This window comes from Populus euphratica, unplaced genomic scaffold, assembly GCF_000495115.2.
Source record: "Populus euphratica unplaced genomic scaffold, PopEup_1.0 scaffold372.1, whole genome shotgun sequence".
NCBI classification, from domain to species: Eukaryota; Viridiplantae; Streptophyta; class Magnoliopsida; order Malpighiales; family Salicaceae; genus Populus; species Populus euphratica.
Window position 1 is genome coordinate 16,911 of NW_011500264.1, and position 10,256 is coordinate 27,166.

The following is a 10,256-nucleotide window of genomic DNA, read 5'->3' on the forward strand; positions in this document are numbered from 1 at the left end:
GAAAATTTAAAACAAAAATCATCCTTTAACAACCTTTTTTTTTCTTCTTCAATTTTATTTTTTAATATTAGGTTGTTTTGGAAATTACCCTTCAATTGTTTTAGTGTTTTTAATGATTTTAACATACTAAAATTAAAAATTAAAAAAAATCTAAAAAATACTATTTTAATATATTTTTAAATAAAAAATACTTTTAAAAAACTTCTCACGTTACCATAAAAAACACTCATTCAATCTTATTAATAATTATTGAATGTACGATAAATTCGCAGCAATTATGAAATAAATTAAAAAGAAAAAGAAAACATAGTGATATTTTATCCCTCAGGTGACGGGGCAATAACAGGTGACGGGGCAGTAACAGGCGATGGTGCTGAGGCTGGTGGAGCATTCGTGCCGTTGACACGAGTGAATCCGAATTTCTTGATAAGTTCATTTGCAATCAACTCATTTGCGCTGTCTGATGGATGGTATTCGTCCCAAAACACGTACTTGCTTCTATCCTCGCACAGCGTCGATGCCGGAAGACATGTAAGAGCAGGTCGTATTTGCCCAAAGGAGCAGCATGGCGAGTCCGCGTTGTCAAATCCTACAAACATGAAACGCAGAACTTGTCATGTAAAAATGAAGGAAGGAAAACGTCCGAAGCTACTTTTTTCTAATTTCCTCACTGCCTTGTCTTCAAAGCTTCGTTGCTGCAATGGCAGCCAGCTTTAAAGACAATTAATGAACTAGGTTTAAATTTGTCGAGACCAGTTTATATAGTTTTAGTGTAATATAACAAGATTATCATCTATTATATAATTCAAAAACTAATAGGTTTCTTATATAAAATGCATAAATAAAATCAGCTAACCAGTACCGGTGACCGAGTTAGAGTTTTTTAAATAAAAAAGTAAATTATTAATAAATAATATATTATATAGATATGTATTAAAAAGCAATTCAAAACATATATATTAATTTATATCAAATAAAATTAATTTAAAAATACATATCAATTCCTCAAAATCAAAATTTATTTCAATTCATATATATATATATATATATATAGACACTCTTAATATGTTGGTTAAAATATACTTAATCATTTCTAGATATTTAATGGAGCAACAATAACTAGTGTATGTGTAAGAGGAACAATGATTGGAAAATATATTTTCTACTTGATATTTTACTTATAAACAAATCATGTGAAAATATTAAATTTTAATAAACTATTGTCAATGTAAGAATAGTGGTTTTGCATGAATATTAATTTATTTTTTATAATAAAAAATACTTAATTGATTAAATTAATAGATTTAAATATTTATTTTAAATATATTCATATAAAAGCCCCTAAATTATCATAAATCCTAATATTTTTAATAACTAATTATAAAAAAATAAAATTAAAATTACATAATAAAAAAATAAAAAAATTTACCTAAAATATAAAGCAAAAAACAAGAAAAATTAATTGATGAGTTAAGCAAGAGGTAGGGAACGGCAAGTGAATAATATTTAACAGGGAAAGATAAAGAAAGAAAAAGAAACAAAGGAAAAAATTAGGGCAATGATGTGTTTGTATATGTATATATTAACATATGAGTTTAATATATTAATATAAAAATATAAAAAACAAATAAGGGGGTAATTTTTTATCCACTGTGGCTCGGCCACTGCAGCCAACCCGTTTATATGAATAAATGTTTCCACTTCACTTTAACTTTGATAGTGATTAATTAATATCTACGTAAATCAAATATCAGATTTTACTGTACGTTTTTGTTGAATATAATGGATTACGGAATTTAATAGTTCATTGCATTTACAATTTAAATGTTTCGATGAGTAATTTTAAATAGAATCTCAATGTCATGGACGCCGTTATGATTGTAATAATTCATTAATTATATTACAAGCATTAATTATACTAAAACATTATACTAAATTAGCACATGATTAATTAGAGCAATCAAATAATTCATTACAATTAATAAACTTTATTTTATAAAGAAATAACGACCAAAATTAAGGAACTTTCAAATAAGTATCAATTTGGAAATTGCTACAATATGTTTAGGATGGTCTCTGTGGTATTTTTCTAAGAACCTAGTGAACCCATTGGTCTCTGTGGTATGTTTAGGATGTTTAGGATGGTCTGTGTGGTATGTTTAGGATGGTCTCTCTACAAGTGATTCATAATGTTTAGGACGTTTAACAAATAACGAATATTTGTTAGACCCGTCAGGATTGATTTTTAAAAAAGAGTAGAGTAATTAATGAACAACTTCAGAGTAGCATCATAAAGATAATTCCTGCTACGACTGTCAGAGTAAAATTGAGTTGAGCTCAAGAGAAAGGGATGAAGCACACGCACCGTATTTGTTTGGATTGCTGATGACATCGTTAACAACATCATAAGCTTCTCCAAATTTGAAGCTAGCGTTTACAAGTTTGGTGGACAGATTATCTAATAACTTGCTTGCAGCTCTATTGAAAGCAATAGCTAGTTTGTTTGTCTTCTCTTGACATTTTCCGGTTGTGCTCAGGACCCTTTGGAGAGGGATGCAGCCCATTGGTCCCAGCCCGAAAACCATCAGCTTCCGTGCTCCGAAGCCATGCAATTTCTGTACAAAATTAACAAAATTAAGTACCCTTTGAAACTGAAAGAAAGATGAGGATATATGATCTTCTTTTCACAAGTATTCTCTCTGATTTTTAAATTTCAACTTACTCTTAGCTGCCCTTCAAGAGTTTCCATTAAATAATCAATGAAACTCTGATCATTGTACTTCCATGAATCGCTGTAAACTGGCATCAAATAATTGTTGATGAAGTCATTGCTTCCTAATGCAACCACATATTGGGATTCTTTGAAAAACTCCTCTGATTTTTCTTTCCCAATTTTGCTTATTATCATCTGCTGCGTTCCTTGAAATAACTCAATTTGCTTATTGAGAGAAAGCCTCTGAATCTGTCAAAATTAAGTTATATGGATTTAAATATTTGCAAGTCTTAATTAGGGCTAGCGTGTGTGTTCGTGTGTGCGTGTATAAACATATATATACACTCCTAGTAATTGATTAACTTACAAAGTAGCCACCAGTTTCATTCAAAATGCCACCACCTCCAGATGCATAGTTTACACCATTTTCCAGGATCAAATCTTCGGTTAAAGATGGGCTTAGAAAAGCAGGTGGTCTCGGTAGCCCAGTATTGTCACCTGCCATATATATATATAAGAATTATTATCAGGGAACTATATATTATGAGTAAAAAGTAAAAGAAAACACTTCTTTCTAGCTTAATTCGATCAATGACAACAAATTCTGATATATAGCTGCAGTATCTAATCATTAAATGATTGCGCGCTGGCATACTGCTAAATAAAGTATATAGTTGGCATGCATGCATGGTGAGCTCTTTTGACGTTACCTATTATATCAGCAACAGTCCGCCCATTGGTGAACCTGCCGTTGGGCAGTCCATTGCCAAAATCTATACCATACCATGGCAAGCTTGCCTGAGCAAGACTCCTACTCAGGTACATGTTGTTGCCGACATCCGAGAGTGAATCTCCGAAAATGAACTGAACAATCTTGCATTCACCTCCATCAATCGTAACTCCGAGGACAGCCACCACCACCCATATCGCCAAGGCAACCTCGAACTTCATTTCTTCACAGAGTAACTACTGGTGTCTTTCCCGGTTCTTCAGATTGTTGTGAATTGAAATATCACCATGCAGGATTTGATTTAAACAAATGCCAGAGTGAGATGCTAAAGATTTTGAGCAAGGCGTTGTAACTACTGAGGATATCTTGTGAGTCAGAGGGTAGATATTGTTTGATGAACAAATAGTTACACTGACCCAAACCTACTACAACGACCACGTACTCCTTGGAGTTCTGGTTTGTTACAACTTACAGCACCATCAAAAGTTGCTCTCTCCCTCTTATTATATGACACGTGTACTTTAATTAATGGTGGTTTCAGGATACCCATGTCATGTCTTCAAGCCCTTAAAATGCCTTTCTGATTGGTCAATTACTATATTTCCCTTCGTTTAAAACAAAAGGGCGAGGGAGTCCTTTTCATTTTCTGGCCACGGGCCACACCAGTATTTGTTATTATATTTTAAAAAAATTTAAATTTTAAATTTTTTTATTTTTTATTTTAAATTAATATTTTTTATATTTTTAAATGATTTTTATGTATTGATTTTAAAAATAATTTTTTAAAAATAAAAAATATTATTTAATATAATTTAAAAAATAACCACTATCATATTTCAAACATCCTTTTATCATATTTCAAACATCCTTTTAAAAGTATGGTTAAATATAAAAATTTTATCAAGATATTTTAGTTTTTTTTATAAAAATTACTTCATCAAAGTAAATTCATAGATATGTAAATTAAACATTTTTCTTATCAAAACTAGAAAACGTGTGTATTTGAATTTTTAGATGTAGAAGAAAGGAATTAAAATAATTAATAGAATAGTTGTTGAGAATTTATTTTTAGGTTTAAAAAACACAACACACCTACAACAACACGCCATGGTGACTGGTGAGCGTGTAGGTGTATTTTTGGTGAAAAACAAACCAAAATAAAAGGTTTTCGAAATTCAACAACACCGCTAGATTATGAAGGAATGAAGATTAAGGAACCGTGGACGACGCATCATTTTTGTCGTTCAAAAGCTTCTTCTCTTTTATTATTAATTTTTCTTCAAGGACGGGCCTGGTGTACTGTAGCCCATGCGCGTGCAGACCTTCTCCAAAGCCTAACGTGTTTATGCTGGTTCTTTTTCTTTTTTCTTTTTTATTTTTTTATAAATACCTTTTTTCCAATATATTTTTATTTTTTTTATAAAGGGAGATTACTAAAACAAATTGTAAATTTCTCTAAATTTTGTTTCCTTTATCTTCATACCTTTTCTTTTCACTTATTTCTTCGTGGTAATAGAATTAAATGAAAAGTTTATAAACACAATGACTAGAACAACTAAATATAATAAATAAAAACAACAACAACAACAATAAATTATTATTTATCATTTATTTGAATAAAAAATGATATTAATAATTATATATCTTATTATTTAGCTTAAATATAAATCACAATCTAAAATAAAATAAAGTTAAATAAATTAATTTAATATCAATTAAAAAATTGATCGATTTATGTTTTAAAATCAAGTATAATATAAATCAGTCTATCATGATCTCTTAATTATTAGAAAAGTTATAAGTTATTTGACTTAGTCTTTTAGTAACAAGTTTATCAGTGTAATTGTTATTTTTTCATCAATAATGTTTTAATTTAGATATTATAGCATAAATTGTGTATACTATGTTTAATCATATTTGTTCTCAATATCATATTCATTAATTTTTTGAATAATATTTAAACTTTTTTTTTTAATCTCATTTCACATATGTAAAAATTTATAATCAATATTAGTTTAAAATATATGAAATATTTTTCTTTAATCCATATAAAGTAATGAATCTTCTCTTTATTACTCAAACATCTTCATATAGTTCTTGTTATACTTAATATCTGCTTATTTGTTTCCCTTCATTAAAACATCATGTACTATAATCGAAGCACAATATTCGCTATATAAAATAACTTAATGATTTCAAATCTAAGAATCATTTATAGAACCGTCACGTGAGACTTTTTCATAGACATAAGTAATATTTTTATATAGAATTCTTATGCGGATCATTTTAGTGTACATTTCATTTAACAAATATTTATATATTAGTTCTAAATATTTATCATACCTCAATTTAACAATATCATTGCTTTCTTTCATAGTGAAAAGAACATAATATAAATCCGTATTAACAACTCTAACTAATATTCAATCTTAATAGAATATTAACCAGAAATATTTAAGAAAAATGCTTAAACGCAATAGGATTTTTATAATTATAATAAATTTATAATTTATTTTATAAAGCATTTTTGTCCAAAAACTTTATTTTTAGTCTAGATTTATAAATTAAATATTTGATAAATATTAAAAATAAATAAAACATATATTAAAAATAAATATATTCCTATAAATAAAATTAATATCACGTATAACAAATTAATTAGTTATATAACATAAATACTAACATATATGAGTGTAATTTCTGGGCAATAATTTTCAAGACTGTTGCTCCAACTATCACGTGTGGCATGACCTAATCATACGCCTCACCCCCACCATTTGATCTTCAACTTCGAACTTTTCAACTTTTCCTCCTATCTCTGGCACTTATCCCACAACTTCATGCTTGCATTACCAATTTAATTAACCGGTCAAGCATGAATGCATGCACAAGACGTGTAATCATGGAAGGACCTCTAGGATTGCCACATGTGACATGCCCACGGACATCAGAGTAGGTGGAAGCACCCCACTCCTTCTTGTCCATGCGAGGGTCTTTGATACATTCCTCCATTTCCTTTTTCTTTAAATCGTAATGCTAATTATTTTTGCATCGTTTAGTTTCCTGAGAGAATCGGTTCCTGTTACTTCTTTCTTCATTGCTTTTTCATTCCAATTCATTTACTTTTTATAAAGCTTAGGCATATTCTAGAAAAATTACAAGAAAACCGGATTATGAATTTGATTAATTTATCTGTAATTTGGCCTTATAAATATATACAATGTTTTTGATCCATGACTTGACATGTTTATGTATTTTGATTTTTCTTTTTTATAATTGATTGGATGGCTGTATTGAAGTTCGTGTAGCATGGGAAGCTAGAAAGCCACTGGTGATGGAGCAAGTGGAGGTGGCACCTCCTCAGGCTATGGTGGTTCGTTTGAAGATCCTCTTCGCTTCTTTCTACCATTCTGATGTTAAGCCAAGGTACGTGATTGCATTTTTAATTTTGAGAAATTAATTAATACTTAATCATGCATGTGATCACGGAAATGATATTTGTGTAGGCCATTGATATTATTAATTAATTCTAACTTAAAATAATTAATCAAATTCAATATTTCTCATGTTTGGGGTGATGATATTAATGTTAGTAAATCCTATTGATATTATCAGCTTTAAATTTTCATAACTTACTAATAAAATTTTAAAAAATATTGATATTAATAAAACTCATTGGTATCATTAATTATTCCCAACCAAAATAGTTAATCAAATCTATTTTCATTTCTCATTAATTTTATTATATGCTTTCTTTTTGGGCAACATTTATATATATAGAACCCAAAATTAAACAAACTTTCATAATTATGTACATTTAAGAAATATATGGGTGCCGTAAAAGTTTGGCTCATGCTTCCTTGATGTTATTGTACAGCTTTTATGATCTCTCATGTATTTATAGGTATACCATATTATTTCATATTCAAGTTATATTTCTTTCAATAACAATAAAATCAGCAAATATTGACTTCCCTTCAATAATTTCTTCCTTCACATTTGTGTTTTTCATTATATTCCTTAAAATCATTGTTTTATTTATTTATTTATTTAATCATAACTAACTTTATAAATCTCATTTTCAAACATGGCTTATTTTCTTTGAACATTAAAGCCCAAAACTACATAATTTTTTAAGGGAAAGAAACCTAATCATGCTTTTAATGCATCTAAATTACCCGTTTTAATAACTTGTGGTAATTGCCAATAAAAATGGCAACCCAATCTCTTCTTAAAGTTTTATCTATATATGGAGTTCTAGGACTCCAAATTAGATAAGGCCAGTCTTATTAGAAAACTAATATTCTTGGCTATAACATTTATGAAATAACTTCTTTTAAATTCTATCACTTTTAGGCTTGAATCTCCTATAAAAATTAGAAATATAAATTTATTTAATTTCATTAATGTGTGAACCCTTAAATATCTCTATTTTCCACTATCCCTCCAAAACAACTATTTTTTCACATTATAAACAACACATGACAAGCAATTTATAAAGAAGATTATAAATTCTTCTTTTCCAATTCACTCCCTAATAGTCAACCTTCTTTGCTTCTTTAATTGTTGAATTTTCTTTTTTGATATCTTTATATAATTTTACATTTAATACAATATTCAATACTTTAACTAATTCAATTCCACACGATTCTATATTTTCTTAAAATTCTACTCAAGAACCTTAACTCAAATTCAAGATTTACACCAATTCGTAATTGAATTCAAATTAGCTTACATAATCAAATTTAAGACCCTTTATCTTATAACAATTAAGTTTAAAACCCCTTACCTGATGACAATTGGACCTCATTCCTTAACTAGTTGAAAACTTTTGACAACTCCCTCTTTGCACACTAGCTGGCCCTCCCTCTCTCCCTCTCTCCTTATAATTTTCTTCACTTATTTCTTGTTAATTTCCTTGCCTAATGATGCTTTCCTTACCTTAATCCAAGCCTTGTGTAAACTTACTAAATTTTAGTGTTTTTCTTTTAATTTTTTATGGAAAAATAAAATTTCAATTCTCCCTTTTATTGTTGCTGCAACTAACCTTAAAGATAAGAAAAAAGAGGTATTTATAATCTCATTTTTTTTTATTTTATATTTGACCCCAGTTACTAAGTGTTTTATTGCTGACCCCTTTCTTTCTTCCTTTTATTATTTAAGTTACACTCCTTTTTATCTTTTTATAATTTAATCCCTTAAGATTTGAATATAATTTTTTTCCTTACATTTAACATTACCCTTTTTATATTCAAGTTAATTAAAACTTTTACACACACACACTAGAAAATTTTTCAATCCCCAATTTATTTAATTTGTACATTAATTATCTCATTTTCTTTCTTTCATCTATATTATTTTTAATTTATATAAAAGTTTATTCTCGGGTTTACACTATTCATTACTCATTGGGTAAGATAAATATCCAAAAAATATTAACCAATCCGGCCGGATCGAGGCGGCATCTATTGGGTTCAGATTAAATTGCAATCCCTAATATTAAAAATAAAATAAATAGTTATTAAATTTAAAATAAAAATTAAATAAAATTAAATTAAAAAATAACTTAAAAAAGATGAAATAAATAAAAATAAAAAGAATAAAAACAAAAATTAAAATGAAAACTAAATAAAATCAAATGATATGAATGAAATTAAAAGAAAAAATTATCCTATAAATGCAAATGAAAAGGACAAGGATCACATTGTATAAATAAAATAAATAAAAGGAAACTTGTGTACTATATCCAAGAGATGAGAGAGAAAAAAAAATGTGAAAAAAGTCTATCAAAGTCACACTGTTTGTTCTCTACTATTATGTTATTCTACCATTGAAAAAATCTTGATATATCATTTTAAATATTAATGTTAATGGTTGTGTTTAACAGCAAGAAAAATCTGCATGCACCACTCAAAAACCAAGAAATATTTTAACTTGTTAAGTATATGCGATACACATTTTAATAACCTTTTTTTTTTTATCAAATATATTTTATATATTATAAAAAAATCCAACCACCCCTAACTCTAACCAACAATTGCCAAAAAAAAATACCTAAAGGAAAGTGACGAAACATCTAGACCTAAATAAAAGAAAAGCAACATTATAAGAGTATTCACTTAATTACATTGTTAAAAAAAAATTACAAAACCAAAAACACAAGTTGTATTTTTTGTTTTTAAAAGATAAATTAATAATTTAATTATTCAATAAAAATATAAAAAAGATTAATTTACTCCAAATAAATTGATAATATCATTTTAACCCGTGAAAAGACTTTTTTTTCTCTCTCTCAAAACTCAGCCTTTTTCATGCATATATGTTGGGCAAAATTATTAGTGCATTGTAATAATCCACGTTGCCGTCTGTCTTGTTTTACACGGAAAGGCTGATGGGTTTATTTATTTTTTTAATAATAAAAATAAAAATATAATTAAATTATTAAGAACATCCCCCGAAATCTACATGCAATATCCATATCCAATCTATACCATTCACTTTGTTAATCCAACAGCCAGCGTCTCCTCATATCCAAAACCTTATCCACCAGAAATCTTGGAACTCGTACAAGAATTACCAAGAAAATCCAAGTACGTACCAATACTTAAGATATCAGAAAAGATGAACAATATATTTTAAAAGGCTCAAAAACACTCTCAAGCGCAACCGTAACAAAATGGCTTCTTCCGTTGTCTTCAAATCCTTCACCGGACTCCGGCACTCCTCCCAGGAACATCCCAAAGTGCTCCATTCCCACACAAACCCCATATCCTCTTTCTCATACCGCCGCTTTCGAATCACAGCCAGCAAGAC

The 10,256-nt window shown here is 28.3% G+C and overlaps 2 protein-coding genes across 2 annotated transcripts in view; one reads left to right on the forward strand and one right to left on the reverse strand.

Annotated features, from left to right (window-relative positions):
- Nucleotides 1–212: 212 nt before the first annotated feature.
- Nucleotides 213–3,774, reverse strand: LOC105112887 (GDSL-like Lipase/Acylhydrolase superfamily protein). The gene is made up of 5 exons (XM_011008776.1): nucleotides 3,424–3,774; nucleotides 3,081–3,211; nucleotides 2,723–2,962; nucleotides 2,366–2,615; nucleotides 213–589 (listed from the first exon to the last, which is right to left on the reverse strand). The coding sequence occupies exons 1-5, from the start codon at nucleotides 3,662–3,664 to the stop codon at nucleotides 318–320; spliced, it is 1,134 nt and encodes a 377-aa protein (XP_011007078.1). The 5' UTR covers nucleotides 3,665–3,774; the 3' UTR covers nucleotides 213–317.
- A 6,259-nt stretch (nucleotides 3,775–10,033) lies between these two features.
- Nucleotides 10,034–10,256, forward strand: part of LOC105112893 (Pyridine nucleotide-disulfide oxidoreductase family protein) — a 2,652-nt gene continuing 2,429 nt past the window's right edge. Inside the window, exon 1 of the mRNA XM_011008789.1 lies at nucleotides 10,034–10,249. Within this exon, the coding sequence (XP_011007091.1) occupies nucleotides 10,120–10,249 (130 nt within the window). The 5' untranslated portion in view covers nucleotides 10,034–10,119. The remainder of the gene's footprint in view (nucleotides 10,250–10,256) is intronic.